Here is a 22,563-nt window from a genome sequence, read left to right on the forward strand (position 1 = left end):
TCTATGGATGCCTAAAAGCCTATTTGTCTTCTCGTCTGCTAAATACAACGCTACAGACGTAAACGACTGCCTCAAGCACGGCGTGCGGCGTACCGGAAGTGACGCAACACGTGTCCGCGTATTCCCGCTCTGCCGTTCGCCTGCGGTTCCGTGGCGGGAACTGGGGCGACTGCTCACGGCGGCAGCTTTGTCGCTCGGCCCTGCCACTCAGGCCTCGCTGAGCCTGATATTCTCAGATTGGGGAACGAGCTAAGATTTAGCGACTGCCTCTCCTTTTCCCTCTCCCGGAAACGCCGGGAACGAGCCGACAGCGTTCTGGCTTCCGACACGAACGACTGAAAGACCCTGGAAACAGGCGCGGGGACGCGGATAAAAGGTGACCAGCCAGAGAAATCGCGAGGGGTGCTTTTGCCTTTCTCCACTCCTGCAGCCTGGATGCCCCTGTGATGTCTTCCATCTCCGTCTGGCAAGCACAGGGGCCGGACCAGCGCTCCAGGCCACCCACTTTCTCCTGCTCCTTCTGCAGCCCTTTGTGAAATGGTGGCTGAGTTCTGCAGATTTCAAAGCCCTGCTGAGGGCTCTGTTACTGTTAAGTAGCCTGTGGCAGGGGTGGAATAACTCAGTAACATTAAAAACCTTGGCTGTTTACAGATAGTAACTTATCTTACGTTTAGAATATATACCCATATACCAAACACAGAACTGTGTGCACAATTCTTTTTTTCTTAATGTTATTTGTTTTTATTGAGGTGTAATTGACATACAATATTATATTAGTTTCAGATGTATAACATGATTGGACATTTGTATGCATTATGAAACAGCCACCACCTGTCACCATACAAAGTTAATACAGCGTTATTGACTATATTCCCATACTGTACATTACAGCCCCATGACTTATTTTGTAACTGAAAGTTTGTACCTCTTAATCCCCTTCGCCTATTCCATCCTCCCTAACCCTCCCTTCCTTCTGGCAACCACCATTCTGTTCTCTGTATCTATGAGTCTGGGTTTTGTTTGTTTGCACATGTAAGTGAAATGTGATACTTGTCTTTCTTATTTCACTTAGCACAATCAATACTCTCAAGGTGTATCCATGTTGTTGCAAATGGCAAGATTTCATTTTTTGTAGTTGAGTAGTAATTCAGTTTGTGTGTGTCACACACACCCAAACACCTATATTCTTTATCCATTAATCCATCAATGGACTCTTGGGTTGTTTCCATATCTTGCCCGTTGTAAATAATGCTGTGATGAATATAGGGGTGCATGTATCTTTTTGAATAAGTGTTTTCGGTTTTTTCAGACATGTACCCAGTAGTGAAATTGCTGGCTCATATGGTAGCTCTCTATCTTTAACTTTTTGAGGAACCTCCATACTGCTTTCCATAATTGCTGCACCAGTTTACATTCCCACCAACAGTGCACAAAGGTTTATGCGATTGTTTTATTATATTTAGTTGCCTTATGGAATAGGTCTTTGCACTTTTTACATAAGGGGAAGCTGAGTCTCGTAAGTGGTAATTGAGTCACCAAATATTATGGAGCATCTGTCATATACCAGTCACTGTTCTAGGCACTTGGCAATACAGCAATGAAAAAAAATAAAATTGTCACTAACGCTGGGAACTTCCAGGCAAGCTAATGATGCTTTTCTACCCCCAAAACAGCCTACTGGCTGCCTAGAAGAATATATACCTGAATGTTAATAGTGGTTATCTTCTGGGTAAGATTTTGTATTAATTTTTAAAATCACTTTCTGCATTGTTTTTATTTCCAGTGAGCATGTCAACCAAAAAACACCTGGTTCCATTTTAACAATGGAGTCCCTGACCCACCCCTCCCCACAAAAAGGCCTTTGAAGGCAGTAGTCCTTGCCTCTGCCAGTAAAATGGGCTCTAGGTCCAAGAAGTGAAGGTTCTCATTTGTGGCTTCAGCGCTTCCAATTGCTGAGTCCATTCCAGGGTCGGAGCTCAAGCTAGGCCCATGACTCATATGGAAGAGACTGTAGAAGCCCATGTACAATTGGGCCTTGAATGACATAATAGTTATCAAGAAGTTTGGAACTCTTAAAAATTTTTGACGTAAGATTTTTTTTTTGTTCCATATTCCCTCATTATAAAAAGATTCTAAATTCCTTAAGCACTTTGGCCTCTTTTTTGCCCCTGTAGCCCTCAGTACACTGCATTCAGAGGGTGGTAGATCATGGAGTGATGTCCTTTATTAAGTAATTGAATATCTTTGCACAAGGTTGAGTGTAGTTTCAGGCTGTACTTCCACATAATGGTTTCAAAAGAGCTTTTCCTTTTCTGTCATGCACCTGGTCAGGGTGAAGTAACCATGCAGGCTTTTCTAAAAGGCACATCTATCGGTATGAAACCATCAACCAAGGATCGAGGAACAGCTGCCACTGCTGGAAGCAGTGGAGAGAACAAGAAAGCCAAACCTGTTCCATGGGTGGAAAAATAGTAAGAACCCTTGTGTTTCTGTTGAACTAGTTAATAAATTATCTCTCTAACTAGTTTTGGTCACTTTTTTTTACTTAAGGGGGGATGATTTGCTCTGTAAAGATGTCCTTGAAAATCACCTAATTGAGTCATAGAACCTAAGAACTAAAAGGGACCTTAAGATGATCTAGTTCAGTTCTGTTATTTTGTAGATGAAGTAAGGTCTTTAGAACTCAGGTCTTTGGTTTTAGATGCTGGGATACAGCAGTAAAGAAAACAAAGTTTTTATAAGCTGACTCTAAGCTATTGTTCAAGAGTTCTACTTAAATCAAAGTAGTCTCTTTCCTTTTCGTTACTGATAGGTAGAAATTGTTTGGTTTTTGTTTTTTTTATACATCTTTGGCAAAAACAACACTTGAAGTGACACTTAAATTTCAATCAGCTAACAGATATTATGACAAGTAGTTGTAACCCCTGGTGTAGCCTCAATTACTACCAAGCATTTGTAGATTATTTTGGGGTCAAATAAGGCCCTCATATGTTTTATTTGATACCAAAACAATGCCTTTAAAAATGGGACATTTTACATAAAAATCTAGGTTTTTAAAAAATTAAATTGTACAAGGGGAAAAAATCTAGATCTTCAGCTTCTCAAGAGATTGATTTAGCAACACTAGATCCAAGTTCTCACCTGCTTCTCATTCTGGAAAAGTCGTATGTTCCTCAATTAACTATAGTCCCTACTATTTTCTCTTGCCTTACACTCTGTGTTCTTCACCCTTGTTATCTGCCTGGCTCTGCAGATATTTGAATATGAAACCCTGGTTTATAACATATACTGGTTTTCCTAGAAAACATCATATGACAAAATTCCTACCTGGAATTGACCTGATTGGTCAGAAAAGTATAAATCAGAGAAGAGCTTTTGATTGGTGAACTAAGTATAAAGGCTGATCTTAGGGTTGGGAGTATAACTTTATTCCAGCTTCTCTTAATATCACTAAATAATATGAGATGAAAATTATATGTTATTATCCTTCATATTGGTTAAACTTGTTATTTTGTTAGCCTCAGTGAAGTGGGTAGGTATGCATTTTTTGTGCAGTTAAGTGATAGAAGAAATTGGTATTAAACAATTAACAACATAATAGCTATATATATGTAACTATTAACCAAAATAGTTAACTACCCTGAGGTTACTAAATAATTCTCCCTTTTCAGCTTAAGTGATGATTTTATAAAACTATAATATTCCTTTCTAGGCAAGTGTTCACTTTACATTTTTACCCAGTTGGCATTTCTGGTGTAATAAAATAAAGTCATCTTGCTTAACATAACAGATGTAAACAACACATCTGGAAATGTGAAAAATGTCTTCAGTCCTTCAGTATGTATTTGCTTAAGGTAAATATAAAAGGGGGTTCCACCTACTTCTAATTATGAAAGTTTCTCATTTCATTACTATAATGAGAATTATCATTGGTATTTTAGCAAGAGGAACACTTAAGACTATTCTTTGGCTACTATAATATACTAAATAATCTCTCTCGCCTTTTTTTTTCCAGTCGCCCAAAATGTGTGGATGAAGTTGCTTTCCAAGAAGAAGTGGTTGCAGTGCTGAAAAAGTCTTTAGAAGGAGCTGATGTGAGCAGCAGATTGATGTTTAATGTCATTGGGAGATTTTAGACTTAATTTATTCACCCTCTTCCTTCCTTTATGACCTCCTGCCCCCTTTAAATTCTAGGCTGTATATTCAGTCGGCCCTTGATAACAATTTGTACAATGGATGACTAGTTCAACAAATATTTCTTGTGCATCTCATAGTCTCTCCTAGGGCATTCTTATATAGTACTCACGTATAGACTTTTTGAGTGAGACACACTGGTCCCTTTGCTCATAGTTTATGTTTTGGTGGGGAGATACAGAATAAACATGTTAGCCAAATAAGAGAATTATAGATAATGACATGCACTAAAAGAAGAGTGAGAGATTCTTTGCAAGTATAATTGCCCACCTAATTTTTAGAGTTGTTTCAAACTACAGTACAAAAAAATTGAGTATTTATTCTGCTTCTGGCAGAATAATGTCTCCTGTGATATGTGGGTTAAAATGTCCTTGAAGTGATTTGATTTGCAGTTTAGATTATACAGTTACAAGATAAACCCATATGAAGAATTAGCAGTTTTAAACTGTTTATGATAAAATGCTTTAAGAGTTCAGTGAAGGAAGGAGGAAGGTTGCAGGTGAAAGTGGGATAAGGTTTTTGCTTTTTTCCCAAGATTTGCTTTCCTCTCAACCTGGCTGTTTTGAATTAGAGATTCTTTTGGGTTTTGCTGCCATTATTCTCTTCCTAGAATTACACTACAATACATATTTTGAAAGAACTTATATTTATAAAACTATTTAAAATCTTTTCTTTACCATCATGTTTTTATTTGATCAAAATATGTTTACCTTCTAATTTTATAATAGTACATAATTTTAATTGCACAGTAATATTTACATAGATTGTAGGACAAAATTATTTTAACATTGCTGCTATTCTCAACTCTTCAGGTATAAATGTGTTGGAATTATGACCCAGTTCTTGACTTTATACCATCTAATTTAGGAGGCTGTATTAAGAACTCTTCTTCAGACACTTATATAATATTTTGTGTGTCTTTTCAGACTAGATTTTATTAAACTTAAAGATGAACAAATTTTTCAAGTTGTAAAGAATAAAGGAAAATAATTCATTCTTCATTTACTTTAAGATTTTTAAGTAGAATTATGAGTTTTTTTCATAAATCAATTTTAAGAACTGATATTCTACATACATTCTTATATGTACCAAATACATCAAACTCTTATATAATGTAACATTTAATAATTTTACTATTTTTTAAAATATCTTATTATATATGATAGTTATCTGAATGAATCATTGCTAATATTGAGGTATGCATGGATCAGAATAGCAATTTTACCCTTAAAAATGAAGAAGCCTGGGAACTTTTTTGGTTTTTGTTTTTAAGTACATGAATCTCATAGTTTGAGTCTTAAGCTATATGTTTCCAGTGTAATAAGTCTTATAATTAACATATTTATTTGTTGGTTTGTTTGGCACATATTGAATATACTGTACAAGATGCTGAGCATACAAATGTGAATAGAAAAAATAAGGTTCTTGACCTTCATAGGCTTACCATCTAGTGAAGTAGACACATGTTTTACAATTAAACCCAACCATTAAATAAACAATAAATAATTGTGAACTGCATCAAGCACAACAGAGTGATGAGAGATTAACAGAGGAGACCTGCTTTAGATTGGATGGTCAGGGAGGTCTCTGACTTATAATGCAGTGGGAGTTAGCCAGGCAGAATAAGGAGCCTTTTTTTTCTAGCTCATAGGAGAAAGTATATGTGCAAGCCAGAGAGTACTTAGCTGTTGGAGGTCATTGTAAGTTGGAGCCTAGAAGGTAAGAGGTGGTGAGCAGATCATGGACATCCTTGTATATTACGATAAGCATGTTTTTTGTTTGTCTGTTTTTGTTTTTCTAAGTGGGTTATGAAGTCAGTGAATAGTTCGAAGTAGCAAGCAAAGTGGCATCTGATTTGGGGTAAGAATAAATGGATGGGAAGGGTGAGAGGCAAGAGTGGAAGCAAACTGTACTGTCTAGTTTCCTGTGCACAATGACTTCCACATGTGAAAAGATACACTGAGCAATGTACAGTTTCATAATGGAGCTCATTAGAATTTAGTACATCTGTTCATTTACAGCCAAGTTAGCTAGACTTAAGGCATAAAAGAAGATAACTAGTTACTTACCTTTCTTCCTCTAACAAATTCTTCCTGATAATGTGGTCATCCCCTACAGGGTACATAATCATGATGTGGAGTACTGCCTGGCACTTAAAAGAAGCTTAATTTTTTTCAGTGTTTATGTTCCTGGAACTTCAGCTCATCCAAAGCCCTAATATGTCTTTTTCACTTCTTTTTCTTCAGTATTGCCAAATCCAATTGTGCCTTTGGTCTCTTTCTCCTTTGAAGCAATTGACATCTTTAAAAAATATAAAATCTTGCCCAATCCTGAGCAAAGTGTGTGATAGAAAACTGACAGAAGCCTGGGATTCTCATCAGAAATAAGAGGTTTCCAATTCCAGCTTTGAAAATTCTACCAAAGTAGATTATGTATAGAGCAATCAAAAATATTGATATTAGACATATTGGGAAAATGTGAAAAAGCAGGATTTAGAACTGTTAATAACTCTGATACCAGTTATATTAAGAAATCTTTGTATTCAAATATGTGTGCCCTCTTTATTAGGGAGGTTACTGCACTGTTCCATAGATATTTTCAGTCACCATTTTCATCTGTTTGTGCCAGAGTAAATTTTTAAAAAAATAAAATTTAATTTCTGCAGCTCCCTAATCTCTTGTTTTATGGGCCACCTGGAACTGGGAAAACATCCACTATTTTGGCAGCAGCTAGGGAACTCTTTGGGTAAGTTAAAATACCTCCTCTTCTTTTTTTTTTTTTTCAATTAAGAGTCTTGACACTGAAAACCTCTGGTACTGCTTTTCATTCTGTAAAAATTTGCATTTGGTTTCCCTGTGAGATTATGGGTTTGTTTTTGTTTCTGAATTTTTATTCCAATGGGCCCATTTCCAATTCCTCCCCTCCAATAAATTAGCTTGCCTATGTGTTTTCTAAACTTCATCATGAACCTTGTTTAAATGTGTTTGAATGTACTACAACACATGGAGTCTTGTGATTTTTTTCATCACTTTAAAAAGTTTTTTCATTATGATTTTGAAGCCCAGAGGACCTACCCCATCTCCAGTCATGCCAATAGTTTCATCACTCTCTTAATGATTATGTTCACGTCTGCATCATTGTGTGATAGAATCTGCTGTCTGATGCTCCTGACCTCCACCACTCTTCCTCAGTTCCTTCTTGCTCTGGGCTTCCCAGATCGTGCCTCTGGAGTGGCTAGGCCAGCTTCATGACCTCAAGTATCTTTAGTGTAAGCAGAGTGTGTAGTAGTTGCATACAGTATGTTTCCAGATACACCAGAATACCTCTATGAGACATCTTAGACTTCTCTTCCTGGAGTGACTGTCTTGGCTTAGCCAACCATTGTAGAGGAGCCCTTTAACTAAAGTTAAAAGATGTATCAGCCAAGGTCTGATATCAATGCAACATGCACCAACATAGCATAGACTAACTTGAATTCATCCAGAATCCTCACATCAGCATACAGCCAAAGGGTACATCTGAAATCCTGCATATGGCAATAGATGCCTCTGAAACCACCCACCAACTCTGTAAGGATAATTAGTTCTGTTGAAACGTGAGGGAAGACAAAAGGGGAAGCTACTGTGAACCTAATATTTTATTTACTTGACAGCAACTTTTACTTCTCAAGGAAATTTCAAAAGAGCTTTTTTTATTATTCCACTGCTCCATTAGATCCAAACTGAATCAGCCTTAACAATACAGTCATACTGAAACTATTATTAGTTTTAGCTGTTCTAGAGTGAGTCAGTCCACATTTTAGAACTTTCAAAATAACCATTTAAAAATAATGTTTGTCCTTATAGAACTAAAAGAACTTAATTACAAATTCTACATTTATAGTATAAGGTTTTAAAACAGAATATATATGCATAGAGGTTCCTAAATGTTTATGCCTATAAAAAAATGCTTAGGATATCATACTATTTAGGAAAAGCAAAGACAAAATGAAATCCCAACTCTTGCTTTTTTATTAAAAATATATATATGTATAGAAAAATGATTGGAAGGAAGTTTCAAAACACTGGCTTGGCAGGGTATACCAGTTTTAATTTTCTTTTGATTTCTCAGGTTTCCCTATATTGACCAACTTCTAATAATTTTTTACAAAACTTAATTTTTGAGTTTTTTCCTTATAGCAGTTTTTCATATAGCAAGCTACCCTATTTTAATAATTCAAACATGCTATATGCAGCATTTAAAATTATAACATATTTATAACTATGTAAATGTAACAATAGAAGAATGTTAAGTAACCTAGAATGGAATGTCATATAGCTATTAAAATGGTATTTACAGTGGTTCTGATGACATAGCAAGATATTTATGATGTAATCTTCTGTGGAAAATTGACTTTAAATTTTATACATTATGTGATACCATCTACCTATTTTTTTAAAGTACATGGTAAAAAGCCAGAGTGTTAACTACATGTCGCTGCAAAAGAGAAAATACCAAAATGATTGTGTGCCTTCTAGCCAAATTATTTACTAGGTGGACTTTAAACCGCAAAATGTACAAATGTTAAATATGATTTAAACCTGGGTTATTTATATGCTTTATGATGCCTCCTATTTTGTTTTCATTTTGACATAGGCCTGAACTTTTTCGATTAAGAGTTCTTGAGTTAAATGCATCTGATGAACGTGGAATACAGGTAGTTAGAGAGAAAGTGAAGAATTTTGCTCAGTTAACTGTGTCAGGAAGTCGTTCAGAGTAAGTAAGCTCTCCTTCCCTTCTCCATACTGTTTCTTTGTATTGATTTAAAATATGTGTTTCTGCTACATTTCCAACTCCTTTTTCATGTCATATCACATTCTCATCTAAATTATTTAAACCCAGAAATGGTTCTTCCATTATAACAACTAATTTTAAGTTGTTTAGCTGTCAAGGGTTTTTAGCTGATATTTTTTTAAGGAATATTTATTAATCAAATTTGATGGTACACTCATAATAAAAATATTGGTTTTTGATATTGATATTGTGTTACTAAAAGAAAAAGTATCAGTTATCTTAAGCGTCAGTGTATATTTCATAATTAGGTGATTATATAAGATCTTGTCAAAACTGGGACACTTTTAAAGTGAAGGAAGATATATTAATAATTAAAATAGGATGGCTCTGAATTGAATGGGTGTTTAGTCAACTACTTATACTCCTTAGGTTCCAAGTTTAAATTTTGTTCACAGTTCCAAGATTAAATTTTGGTACTTGACATATATTTAAGTTTATATCAGAGCATACTTAAGAATCTTTACAAAGAGAATGACTGATTTTTGATGTCTGCCTTGGGTTGACAGTGCATATAAATCATATACCTGACAAGGGACTTAGATCAAGAATATATAAAGAGCGCTCACAACTCAATAATAAAAAGGCGACCTGATTTAAAAATGGGCAAAGGATCTGAATAGATACTACTCCAAAGAACATACAATAGTCCCTCCTTATCCACAGTTTCACTCACTCTACACAGTTTCAGTTACCTGCAGTCAACTGAAGTTCAGAAGCAGATGATCATCCTTCTGATGATATGTCAGAAGGTCAATAGTAGCCTAATGCTACATCACAATGCCTATGTCATTCTCCTCACTTCATCTTATCACATAGGCATTTTATCCTGTCACATCACAAGAGGAGCGAGTATAGTACAATAAGATGTTATAAGAGACCACATTCATAAAACTTTTATTATAATATACTGTTATAATTGTTCTATTATTACTGTTAATCTCTTACTGTACCTAATTTCTAAATTAAACTTTATAAAAGATGTGTATATATTGAAAAAAGAGTATAGATAGGGTTCAGTACTATCTGCAGTTTCAGGCATCCCCTGCAGGTCTTGGAACATATCCCTTACATATAAGGGGAGAGACTACTATATACAGATGGCTGTTAAGCACATGAAAACATATTTATCAACATCATTAGTCATTAAAGAAATGCAAATAAAGACCATGATGAGATACCACTTTATACCCACTAGGATAGCTGTTACCAAAAAGAAAATAATGAGTATTGGCAAGGATATGGAGAAATTGGAACCCTTATGCATTGCTGGTTAGATTGTAAAAAGGCGCAGCCACTTTGAAAACATTTTGGCAGTTCCTCTAAAAATTAGAGTTACCATATAACCCAGCAATTTCAGTCCTAGATGAAATGAAAATATAATGTCTATGCGAAAAATGTATGCAAATGTTCATAGCAGCATTTTCATAATAGTCAAAGCATGGAAACAATCCAAATACCATTAACTGTTGAATGGACAATGTAATATATCCATTTGCCATATTATTTGGCAATTAAAAAAAAGTGAAGTAATGATATAACACGGATGAACCTTGAGACCATTTATGCTAAGTGAAAGAAGCCAATCACAAAGACAACATATATTCCATATATATGAAATGTCTAATGTCCAGAATAGGCAAATCTGTGGAGACAGAAGATAGAGATTCATGACTGCCTATGACTGCGAGAGTTGGGAGAAGAGAAATGACTCCTAAGAGATACAGAGTTTCTTTCTGAGGTGATAAATGTTCTAGAATTAGATTATTTGGTGATATGTGAATTATAACTCCTATCCATTTCTCTGAATTAGTGGGAAGCCATGTCCTCCCTTTAAGATTGTGATTCTGGATGAAGCAGATTCAATGACCTCAGCTGCTCAGGCAGCTTTAAGACGTACCATGGAGAAAGAGTCTAAAACCACCCGATTCTGTCTCATCTGTAACTATGTCAGTCGGTATGTATATTGCCCTGAAGATAGATGCTAGGCAGCCTTATTTTGGTAACCCCAACTAAGTAAAGAAAAAATTCTAATGTTTCAAAGCTACATTAATTTCTTCTCTGTCAAATCTTGATTTTTTTTTGATAAAAATGAGTTCTTTGGGGGAGATTCTTCATACACTGACTCGTTTTTTCCAACATTTTACAGAATAATTGAACCTCTGACCTCTAGATGTTCTAAATTCCGTTTCAAACCTCTATCAGATAAAATTCAACAGCAGCGATTACTGGACATTGCTGATAAAGAACATGTCAAAATTAGCAATGAGGTAAATACTAATTATTGTTATTACAGTTACTGTTAACTACTAATTTTTTTTGATGAATGCATATGTAGAGGCCCTGGAAGAGTCAAATATATATTGCTTCAATTTCTGATTCAGTTCTTCAAGTCATAATCAACAGTTGGAATGTCTAGGAATTACAGATTCAGCCTTTCGGTTATTATTAGATGTTTATTATCTATGAGTATTTCAGAGACCCAAAACGGGGGCAGAAATTGGAACCCTTATATATTGCTGGTTGAAATGTAAAAATGATGTAGCCACCTTTGAAAACAGTTGGGCAGTTTCTCTAAAAGTTAAACAGAGTTACCGTATGACCCAGCAATTCCAATTCTAGGTATACATCCACAAGAAAGAGAAAACACGTTCCACAGCAAACAAATCTCTGCGTAATGACTAGATTTTCGAATCCTGACATTCCGTTTCAAGAACTAATTTGGCATAATGAAATTCTGGTACAGTGATACAATGTATTGTTACTCATTATAACAATTTAACTATAACTGGAATTCTCTTTATGTAATTAAGAAAATAGGATGAGAAGTATGGGACATCTCTTGTCTCTGCAAATTTCTTTCAAAGGCAAGAGATCTCTATCCTTGCATTGGGCTGATGCTGTCTCCTGTCATGAATTTTGCCACTCTAGGCATGATAATAGTCCTTCAAAAATGTAATTAAATGTTTTTCCCCACTAACTCTGAACAGTGGGGAAAAGCTGAAACAGTGATTCTCAGCTTTAGGAACATGAAAAAACTTTAATGGCCGTCATAGATTAAAACAACTTTCTTCTCTTCAGGGAATAGCTTATCTTGTTACAGTGTCAGAAGGAGATTTAAGAAAAGCCATTACATTTCTTCAAAGTGCTACTCGATTAACAGGTGGAATGGAGGTCACAGAGAAGGTGATCACAGACATTGCTGGGGTAAGAGCATTAGATATTCTGAAATTCTTTTCCTTTTAGAAAATTTTCATCTAATAGATAGATATAGAATGCTCATTCTGTGTTTAGGTCAAACTGCTTTAACAAAATACCATAGGCTGAATGGCTTATAACAAATTTATTTCAGAGTTATGGAAGCTGGGAAGTCTAAGCCCAAGTTGCCAGCATATTTTGTATCTGGTGAGGATCCACATTCTAGTTCATAGACAAATTCATAGACAGCTTTCATCTCACTTCCTCCTCCTGTGGCAGAAGGGAGCTCTGGGGGGCCTCTTCCTAAAGCATTAATCCAGTTTGTGAGGGCTCTACCCTCATGACTTAATCATGTCTCAAAGGCCCTACCTCCAAATACTATCACATTAGGGGTTTTTAACATGAATTGTGCAGAGGACAGATTTAGCCTATACCATGTGCCAAGTACTAGGAGCAGTGTAAGGGAGTAACCTGGGATTATCAGAATGCTTTGAGGATGTGGCAGTTACAATGGATCTAACAGCCATCACTGTTAGTATAAACCAAATATTCTGACAAAGAGCCATATATACACAAGGGGCATATCCAGTTTACAGGAGTCATTTATTGAAGAAAATGGATTGCCACACCTTTGCCCTTGGATAATCCCGTATCAGGCCTCACCTCAGGATTACAATTTTCAATACTTAGTTCCTAAGGCTTTTTTAATACCACAGTGAAACTGATAGCAGTAGTCCCCTTTAATTTTCTGGATATTAGGGACTCTTTGAACCACTGTTAGTGGCATCTTTATTTGAAGGGGCACTTCCCCTTAAAATCCTTTTTCAAACTACTTGGCTGATTTTAACCACTGCTGAGGAATTGTTGCTACTGGAGAGTACTCACCCACAGACCAACCAGAACAGCTGTTCTTGTTCCAAAATAGGACTGAACTCAAGAGAGAATCTTTAGGAGTTAAGGAAATTGTACTTTACAAAGAGCCGTTAAGAGGATTTTAAAAGCAAAATGCATCAGATTGCATAGTAGTGACTGGACTAATGTAGTACTGGCATAGTCAAGCCAAGGTTATGGTACCCAGAAAGCATATTTCAGATTCAGCAGCTTTCTAGGTCACTTATCTGGAGCTCAGAATTATGAAGCTTAAAGCTGGCCCTTGTCATTTTTGCTTTCTCCAGTCTGGATTCAGCTACAGAACTTCTTTGTACACCATCTACCCAAGCATGAAACAAAAGGGAGTGGGCTTAGACCGGGCAGTGTAATTATGTCCAGATTTCTCCCAGAAAACTAATCTTTTTAATAATTTTAGGTGATACCAGATGAGACAATTGATGGAATATTTGCTGCATGTCAAAGTGGCTCTTTTGACAAACTAGAAATTGTGGTAAAGGTAAAGTTACTTTTTACCAACTGGGGAAGGGAAAATTGAATGATCAATACAAAACATCCAATTTTTGTTACAGGACTTAATAGATGAGGGCCATGCAGCAACTCAGCTTGTAAGTCAACTTCATGATAGAGTTGTAGAAAATGATAACCTTTCTGATAAGCAGAAGTCCATCATTACAGAAAAACTTGCTGTAAGTAGGCACCTTTTGTTTATCTAGGCAAAATATTTAACTCTACCTCAAAGATTAACTCCTTTCATTTTCTTACAGGAAGTGGATAAATGCTTAGCAGATGGTGCTGATGAACATCTGCAACTGATCAGCCTCTGTGCTACTGTGATGCAGCAGTTAACTCAGAATTGTTAAAATAATGTTTAGTATATATATGTTTCATCTCTATGATTTATAATAAAATGACCAAAGCACCTTTAAAGTGAATATACAATTTATTTAACATTCAAACTTCATTAAGACATGTGCAATATGGCAATTTTACTGGGGGATTTAAACCCTACCTAAGATATGATTGCTTGCTGGGGTTTTAGCAACAGGGTCCAGTTCACACTTAGCACTAATTAAATACTTTATTGAATAAATACAATACCAAACAAAATGCATTCAAATGCTTTCTGAAAAAAATCAATTTTAAAGGCCTTTCTATTCAAGGCTAATAATAAAGGTAAATATGCTAGTTTAACATAATTGGCTGATTTTATACAGCACTTATATCTTTTAGTCCGCAAGTATATTATTAAATGATAGAGAACATCTAATACAACCATTTCTACAGAACTAGGAAATAAATTTCTAAGAAAGAAAGACTTTACAGACCCCATCTTTTATACCCAACCCCAACAGTCTAACTCTAAAGAGGATAAAGCCAATGACTTTCCTCACAAGAGCTCACGACTAAGGTCGCTTCGCTATCAAAATCTGTATTTCTGATCCGTTATGAGCATTGAGACAAGACTCAAATATTCCCAAAGAAAGAAGCACAATGCCACGTTGTGATTGCCTATTCAGCAACAGCGAGCACTGCATTCAAAACTCTCATCCCAGGAATTAAATAAGGTCAGCCACATTCATTGGCATTTCCTCCACTGTAGTATTGTAGAAAGTCTCAATGTCACGAAGAATCCTCTTGTCTTCTTCAGTAACAAAGTTTATAGCCACACCTTTCCTCCCAAATCGACCCCCTCTGCCAATTCTGTGTAAAAAAAAAAAAATCAGCAATTAGAATATGTTACTTCTCACATAGTTCATGAACTACTGAACATGATGATCCACTTGTTAACCATCAGCTGCTGTTTACTTATCAAGGTTATAGTTCGTGCTTCTAATTGGAGCACTAGCTGCTAATCAATATCTAGAGAAAAAAATTTTCCTTTGCAGTTAGTGCCAAAAGGATTCAAGGCTTGTCTGGCTGCAAAATGAGATTTTATCAGGTGTCTTGAGCATTATTTTTTTTAAAGCAGATGACAGTACTGTGTTTGGGGTAGTGAAATTAAAGCCCATACCAAAGTGGGCCACCAAGAGCAGATGTCAGCCTGGGACAGATGTAAACACCAGGGATAAAACAAAAAGAAGTTATATAATCCATTTCGACGCACCTCTGGAACTGAAAACTGTAAATACAAATGCTGCAAGGTTAACTAGTCTAAAACGACTTTTTCCAGTGGGAAAACAAGTATTTTGGTATGGTGACCCAAACTTATCACTGCTTTTTTGCTCAGTTTCACACGTTTTAACTGAAATTAACTCAAACGTGTTTACCTCCAAAACAGCTTTCTACCCTTCCTAACATAAACCAGACAATACAAACCACCTAATAAACTAATGGACAAAATACCCTGGCTGGAACAACTTAAAATATCAAATAATCATGACAAAAGAAAAACAAATATAAATACCGACTCGCTCTTTATTCAAACAGTGTGCTGTTTCGCTTATGATTCCACGTCCTAAATTACGTCAACGCCGTTTCTGAGCGCCATCTCGTCATCAACTGCTGCTATCGACTCCTGTATTTTTTAAAAAGTCTTTTTTTTACATCATGTAACAAAGCACAATTCAATTTACTTAGGGATAAAGCCACTAACTAAACCAGGGACTGCTCAAATTGCTACCAGACAACACCAAGAAAATCCCAACTAGAGAGGAATCACCAAGAAAGCACAGGGACAACAGAACATTACTAAGACTAAAGCTCTGAAATAAGCTAAGACCAACAGATCTAAACCTGATCTGTATGACGTCCACAATTCAGGCAACGTTTACAGCTGTTTTCCCACTGTGTGTGACCAGTCTTCCCACGTACAATTTTAATTACATCTTTCCAAGTTACTATGCCTTTTTTCTGTATCATTCCCTGATTTGAGGTCACCTTTCAGACACATCAGTCAGTAGAAAATCAATACATGAATTCATTTTACCAATACAAAGTCTCAAGATGCCTTTACTCACCTGTGAATATAGTTTTCACGATTGGTAGGTAGATCATAGTTTATAACCAATGAAACTTGTTGCACATCAATCCCACGAGCCTGAAATACAATGAATGGTATGATGTTCAAATGCTAATTAAAAAACTAGACACTTGTCTAATGTAGGCCACAAAATAGTAGTGAACTATATGTTAAGTGATATAGCCCACTGTGGAGCGTGGTCTAGTCTTTAATCTCCCAAACAGTGTAGGTTGGTAAAGGTTATTAAACAACCTTCCCCCCTGAAAAACTTTTGGTAGATGAAAAAAGCAGTAACTGACTGGCTTACCAACAAGTCAGTAGTGATTAGAACACGGCTTGACCCTGATCGGAATTCCCTCATGATAACATCTCTTTCCTTCTGGTCCATGTCACCGTGCTGCAAATGAACAAACCTTCATTCAAGAATCACCAGTCAAACCAATATTTACCAACGTGTATGAGACCAAGCGTCCCTGGCTGCAACAAGAGTATAGCAGACAGGTATAGTTAAGAAACAAGTTTATTTTGAGCAGGGGGAACGACAACACAGCACTTAACAGCTATATTGTAGTCTGAATCCTGCTTTAATACATTGTAATTGCCATTACTGGGTTAGAATACCTCTTACCAAAGCAGAAACTGTGAAGTCCCTGGCATGCATTTTCTCAGTGAGCCAGTCCACCTTGCGCCTTGTATTGAGAAAAATAACAGCCTGAGTAATTGTCAGTGTCTCGTACAAGTCACAAAGTGTATCCAACTTCCATTCCTACAGTATTTAAAAGAGAAAGTTGCCAGTTGTTAATCTAGTTTCCAATTTACTTTCAAGAGCAACTCATTTTATTATATCTGTCTAAAGACATATTGCACCAAATTTTAAGACAAAGGACACTGGACATTAAGAAAGAGGTCCACCCTAGTCTTTACAATCTAGTGCAGCTTACTTTTCTTCTTGTGTGTACTCTGCTAGCATTATAACAAAAACCAAGATGTAATCCTGGTTTCTGCAATTTTAGCACAGTGCTTATACAAGAAGGCAAAAAAATTGGCTCCATTTTCATGTTAAATAATCAAATTACCTCTCTTTCAACATTAATATAAAACTGTTTGATTCCTTCAAGGGTCAATTCTTCCTTTTTCACCAGAATTCGAATTGGATCTCTCATGAATTTTTTGGTCACTTCTAACACATCAGTTGGCATCGTGGCAGACAGCAACACAACCTTAGAGAGACAATGACAATGTTGTCACAAAAATAATCAACACAACTTTTCATAATACTAAAGAAAAAAATGTCTGAGACCAAGCATCTTTGCCTTGCTATGGAATTGCTAGACAGAGAGTTATGCATCAATTGCTTTAAGCAGGGGGAACGACAATAGAACACTCCGGTTGTATTGTAACAGTACCTACCATCAAACCTAACCTCCAGCCATATATAGTAAAGTGTGAAATAAAGCTCACCTGAATACTTGTATTTAATTTTTGGAAAATCTCATAGATTTGATCCTTAAAACCTCGGCTCAACATTTCATCAGCTTCATCCAAAACAAACATTTTGATCCATTTTGGAGCTGTTAAATATAAAATCATACTATCATCTCCAGATTCTCAAAGTACTCGAGTTTATTTGCAATAGTAAATACAATATATTCAATAGACAGCAATACTTACAAAGGTATCTTCTGTTTAACATATCAAACACTCTCCCTGGTGTACCAACAACAATATGTGGTGCTTCAGCCTGCAGCTTTTGCATTTCATTTCGAACATTGGTTCCACCAATGCAAGCATGACAAGTTGCTCCCATATAATCTCCAAGTGCCAGAATTACCTTTTGGATCTAAAAACCAAATCCTGAATTATTATTCAGCAGAATTATAGGCTCTGTGACTAAACTTCAAAGCATAAGGGCAAAATCTTGTCTGCAAAGTTTTTATGCATGCACAGCACTTAACAACTTCCAAGCTTAAAATGCACACTGATCTGCTTCAAAGGATAAATTCCCTTAAAATATCTTTCTTGTGCCTTGTCAAGCTTGAGATCCTGTTACCCGAGATAACAGCTAGGTTAAAGAACTTAAAAACATTTCCTACATTGTTCATTAAGTAGGAAGGTGTAAATAGTGGTACAAGTTCTGTAATCACAGCTAGGACTAGTTGTTGACTCTTATCCCCCACAGGGTACTGTAACTTATATAAACCTTGACCTTAAAAAAGCCTATAGTTTCATCAGCAAGGTTTACTTCAAAGCCAATATAGCAATGAGCTTTGAAAACATAGCATGCAACAGATGCATTACAAACTACTGAGACAGTCAAATGATAACATGTCACTGCAGTTTTCATGTTGCACAACTGCATTCATACTTAAAAATGGGAACAAATGTAGACCACCTGAACAGAACAGCTTCAGTTTCTCAATCTGTTACACAACCCTGCAAAACCATACCTGCACACCCAGTTCCTGTTTAACTTGCAACAAAAACTTCCTGCATGCACGGACAGTTAAAAGGAGGGCTCTGATAGGACCAATTTACACTAACTTTTCGACTCTTCACAGTTGTGAAACCTGAAACCTATGCAACACGCAAGCAGTTTTTTTGAACTACACTATCAATACCTGTTGAGCCAGTTCTCTGGTGGGGGCCAATACTAGTGCTTGGGTCTCCTTGAACTCAATCTCCAACTGTTGCAGGATGGAAATAGCAAATGTGGCTGTCTTGCCAGTACCTGACTGAGCTTGAGCAATCACATCATACCCTAAAAAAAGTAGGATACATATTTACCGATCCCACATCAAACCGTCACTTCTAGTTCACACCATGTATTCCATTTGGAACATGAATTATGCCCAAATAATCAAGTGATCAGCAATGAGATTCTCCATTTCAGGTCAGTCCCGAAAGATGATTGCCATCATTTCACTTTAAGGAATACAAATAGGTGCTAGTCCCCCAGAAGCTATTTTCCCTTTTATGGTCCAGGTCTATGTAGAACAGTGAATTCATTTTTTCAAAGTGACAACTAATTCTTTTACCTTTAATACAAGGAATAATAGCTCTCTGCTGAATAGCTGAAGGCTTCTCAAAACCGTAAGCATAGATGCCTCGAAGAAGAGACTCCTTTAAATTCATATCGTCAAAGTTATCAACAATTTCATTCCAGTTGCTCTGTGGAGCAAAAAATAAAAAAGGAATGAATGGGGTGTACCAACTCACCATTCAAGCGTTTCAAAATCTGCACATATTTCTTACCTCAATGACACCATCGGGGTCCATTCCCTCTGGGCCTCCATGTTCTCTGCAGACAAGAATACTGCGTTAGAGAACATCTCCCAAGACACCAAATCTGCGTATTAGGCGGATGCCCCTTTAATAACCTGTCTTATCCGGTCCCCACTCGTGCACACGCACACCCCGTAGGTTGAAAAGTGGGGACGCCTCGAGGGGCCCCAGCGCCAAGCGCTCGGGTGTCAGCAGCGGACCGTATCGCGAGAGCTTGCACTGAGCTCCGCCCCTTACACTGCGCAAGCCGGGGTGATTGACGAGGGCCGAGCTCTAGCGAGAACTGTAACCAACGGTTCTCGGGATCCCGTTGCCGGTCCGGCCTCATCCGCCTTCCGGCCGCGGCGAGTAGGCGCGCTGTCCGGCCCCTTCCCCCCACCCTCAAAGTCTAGTATTTCACCTCCCGCCGTTGGCCACAAATAAAGCTTCGAGCACCGGTTGCACGGCACTGAATGCAGACTGCGCCACGGCTTTAACTAAATGCTGTGCTCCGCACAGCAGGGGAAGCAGCCGAAATTTCAAAGCGTCTTCTGAAGGAAAACAGACACCCCTTAACCACTTTGTTCTCGCACTAGTCTCCCCGCAATTCGAGGCCCTAATCATCATGGAAGGTTCTCGAAGGCCACCGCTATACCCCAAGGAAATGCATATGAACCCTAGTTCCTTACCTTTGTGCCATATACCACCATCTCCTCTGGCATTGTATGACTTTCGCCACAAACTACCATCACCGTAAAAAGACCATACCTGTTATAATCCGCAGAACCACCAGACATGATCCGTTGAACCGCTCAGCGTCCGACTGGAAAGACAGGAGTACCGCGCCACCGATTTTTATAGGCTCGTGGCCGGAACTCGTTTCCCGCGGAGGAATTTTCTCGTCGCTCTTCGCTCAGCCACAAAATTGTGATCCTGAGGTCTTTGCCTCAGAAAATATCTCAAACAAGTATGTGGGAAAATAAAGATTTGGCCCTTTCTAGATATTTCAGGATCGCTGGGAATCCCAGGACGCTGGGGGAAGGTTGGACTCTTTTCTTTGCAGCGGAGGAATATTGCAGCAAGTGCATCTGCGTCCTTGCCCGCCCTGCTCCTACGGGGTTTCCGCGTCCCTGAAGCAGAGGCGGCCCCGGGGAACCGAGCCGGACCGGGAGGCGGAAGTCTGAGGGGCGCTGCGCGCCGGCGAATTGGGTCGAGTTCACGGTTCCCCACCAGCGCTCAGGGTCGGCGAAGCAGGCAGGCCTGCACTGTGCACTGGAGGAGAATTGGATTATTCCGCCTGTTCCATCGCTACTTAACTTGACGTTAAAGAGCCGCCTGGCCTTTAGCCTGAGCTTTTAACATCCATTAAGATCTTGAAAGTGTGAAACTTGCTAGGGAAAATGTCGACCCCCAGCACGTCAAGAAAATCCGTTTTACCATACTGTGCTGGGCGAAAAAAAAATGTGTAGTGTCATTTGCAAATGTCTTTGGAGTCGCCAATTCTATTCTCTGTTGCCTCTGGTCTTCTCTCGTTGTCTTTTTAAAATAAGGCTAATAATTTTAATAGGTGTGAGGAATGATAAAATAACTAAACTTCTGCAGTTGGATTAGTAGAGAAGGAGGAATAATTTTTCTTTGTAAAGCAGAAAGTAAAGGGATGCTTCTGGCAGATACGACTCTGTGCCGCTTTGGGACTAGATAGGTTTTGATTCTGGTCTACATTGGTCATTTTTTTTCTTTTTTCAAATAACTGTGTATACATAATGAATTTTAGGGTTTTGAAATTGAGAGTAATACAACCCTTGCTCCTTGTAGAAACTGCGTGATTCAGCTCTACAGGTTTTCATCTATAGTGAGACCCCAGACCCGTTGATAAAAACAAAAAACAATACAGTCATTTAACTTTACAGTATTACACACACTGAAAGATATCACGAATACTCAGGAAAACATTTTCTCATTAATTTCTAAGACCAACTCAAAGTCTGATAACTGGAAAAACTGACTCTTGGTTTTCTATACCAGTATGTTATATCTGACGTATTTGGCTCTAAATACCACATGTTTTTCTCCCCCAAAATCATTTATTTGAAAATTACAGTGCCAGGAACTGTAACAAAAACAATACCAAGATTGGACAAAGTGAACTTGGCCCTCAGTCTAGTAGAGCTGCTCCTATCATCCCCCTGTAATGTTCAAATTCAGATTTGAGGTAATGACAGATATTTTCTGAGAATGAAGGTCAGTGTCCTTACTGTCTCATTAAAAACCTAGTAAAAATCTCCTGGAATCTGAGAAATGGAAGAAAATACTAAATCAGTAAAGTGACCAACCATCTACTGCAGCTTAAGTCTTTAAGGTGAAATCAATCAATCACAGGGTGAAATCAATAAACAACATTTAATTGAGTGTTTTCTTCAGGTTTAGCACTACTGCTACATGCTGTGCAGGATTTCCAGAGTCTCTTAAGAGGAAATGAAAAAGGGCTGAACTCTGGTTTAGGTCACAATTGCTGAAAGTTTCAAGTAAAAAGTTTCATACTCCAAAACCCAGTAAAAAATCCAGGGTCAAATCCAGATTTCCATTGCCTGCAACCAACCCTATGCTGTATTTCTAATAAATGCTGTGCTTACCATATCTGCTGTGCTTACTAAAACCTATTAATAAGTAATTAATGAGTTAAAGATCCAAAACATACACTTTAAGAAAGTTTTGCATATCGGCACAGCATATTTGTGATACCATAAAACTTTTCTACTTACCTGAGATGTAAAATTAGAGAGCCTTCTCCAAGTCAATTACAAATGCTTCTTTGCTAATTTGGAGCGTGTGAGGCTATTTATGCTGCAAATATGCCAAAAGTCAGATTTTTACCCTATGTGAGCCATCTAGTTTAGTTTTGCTTTTCAGTAGCCTCAGCTGACAATTCTCAAGCCATCTAGCTATTGTAAACTGCTGTTCATGAAAGAAGTCATGGAATTAGTACAAATTTGTGAGCATGGCATGGAAAAACAATAGCAAAACCTTAAAAGAGTATGGTTGATATTGGTTGTGACATCTTCCAATAGAACGTATCATGCCTTCTCATCATTCTGGGAGTATTGTGTACCACTTGAGGTTCTTAATATTATTTTAAATCCATCAGCTGATTTTAAGTGATAGCTACACATTTATAGCATTGTAGATGATTTTAAGTGATAGCTACACATTTAACACATTGTTGAGTGTTT

The 22,563-nt window shown here is 37.4% G+C and overlaps 2 protein-coding genes and 4 non-coding genes across 8 annotated transcripts; 1 reads left to right on the forward strand and 5 right to left on the reverse strand.

Moving 5' to 3' along the window:
• Positions 1-137: 137 nt before the first annotated feature.
• RFC4 (replication factor C subunit 4) lies at positions 138-14,040 on the forward strand. The gene is made up of 11 exons (XM_017643188.3): positions 138-376; positions 2,332-2,471; positions 4,016-4,094; positions 6,860-6,939; positions 8,830-8,949; positions 10,838-10,981; positions 11,174-11,294; positions 12,106-12,231; positions 13,529-13,609; positions 13,683-13,799; positions 13,878-14,040. Exons 2-11 carry the CDS (start codon positions 2,344-2,346, stop codon positions 13,971-13,973), a joined length of 1,092 nt encoding a protein of 363 aa, XP_017498677.1. The 5' UTR covers positions 138-376; positions 2,332-2,343; the 3' UTR covers positions 13,974-14,040.
• EIF4A2 (eukaryotic translation initiation factor 4A2) lies at positions 14,035-20,211 on the reverse strand. 3 transcript variants are annotated; one of them, XR_001850378.2, is made up of 12 exons: positions 20,102-20,211; positions 19,325-19,370; positions 19,108-19,240; positions 18,691-18,830; positions 17,744-17,912; positions 17,534-17,643; positions 17,149-17,292; positions 16,701-16,838; positions 16,380-16,469; positions 16,071-16,150; positions 15,522-15,628; positions 14,035-14,814 (listed from the first exon to the last, which is right to left on the reverse strand). XR_001850378.2 is itself a non-coding variant. In XM_017643187.2 (11 exons), the coding sequence occupies exons 1-11, from the start codon at positions 20,128-20,130 to the stop codon at positions 14,670-14,672; spliced, it is 1,224 nt and encodes a 407-aa protein (XP_017498676.1). In that variant the 5' UTR covers positions 20,131-20,211; the 3' UTR covers positions 14,035-14,669. The 3 variants fall into 3 exon arrangements, 1 of the variants encoding a protein (XP_017498676.1); XR_001850377.2 differs by having other exon boundaries at positions 15,518-15,628; XM_017643187.2 differs by lacking the exon at positions 15,522-15,628.
• Positions 16,210-16,350, reverse strand: LOC118973526 (small nucleolar RNA SNORA4). Its single transcript, XR_005062925.1, has one exon. It is a non-coding gene; the product is annotated as a small nucleolar RNA SNORA4 (small nucleolar RNA).
• On the reverse strand, positions 16,526-16,657 carry LOC118973525 (small nucleolar RNA SNORA63). Its single transcript, XR_005062924.1, has one exon. It is a non-coding gene; the product is annotated as a small nucleolar RNA SNORA63 (small nucleolar RNA).
• LOC118973521 (small nucleolar RNA SNORA81) lies at positions 16,929-17,107 on the reverse strand. Its single transcript, XR_005062920.1, has one exon. It is a non-coding gene; the product is annotated as a small nucleolar RNA SNORA81 (small nucleolar RNA).
• On the reverse strand, positions 18,932-18,997 carry LOC118973522 (small nucleolar RNA SNORD2). The gene has a single exon (XR_005062921.1). It is a non-coding gene; the product is annotated as a small nucleolar RNA SNORD2 (small nucleolar RNA).
• Positions 20,212-22,563: the final 2,352 nt, after the last annotated feature.

Source organism: Manis javanica, chromosome 3 (genome assembly GCF_040802235.1).
Source record: "Manis javanica isolate MJ-LG chromosome 3, MJ_LKY, whole genome shotgun sequence".
Lineage (NCBI taxonomy): Eukaryota > Metazoa > Chordata > Mammalia > Pholidota > Manidae > Manis > Manis javanica.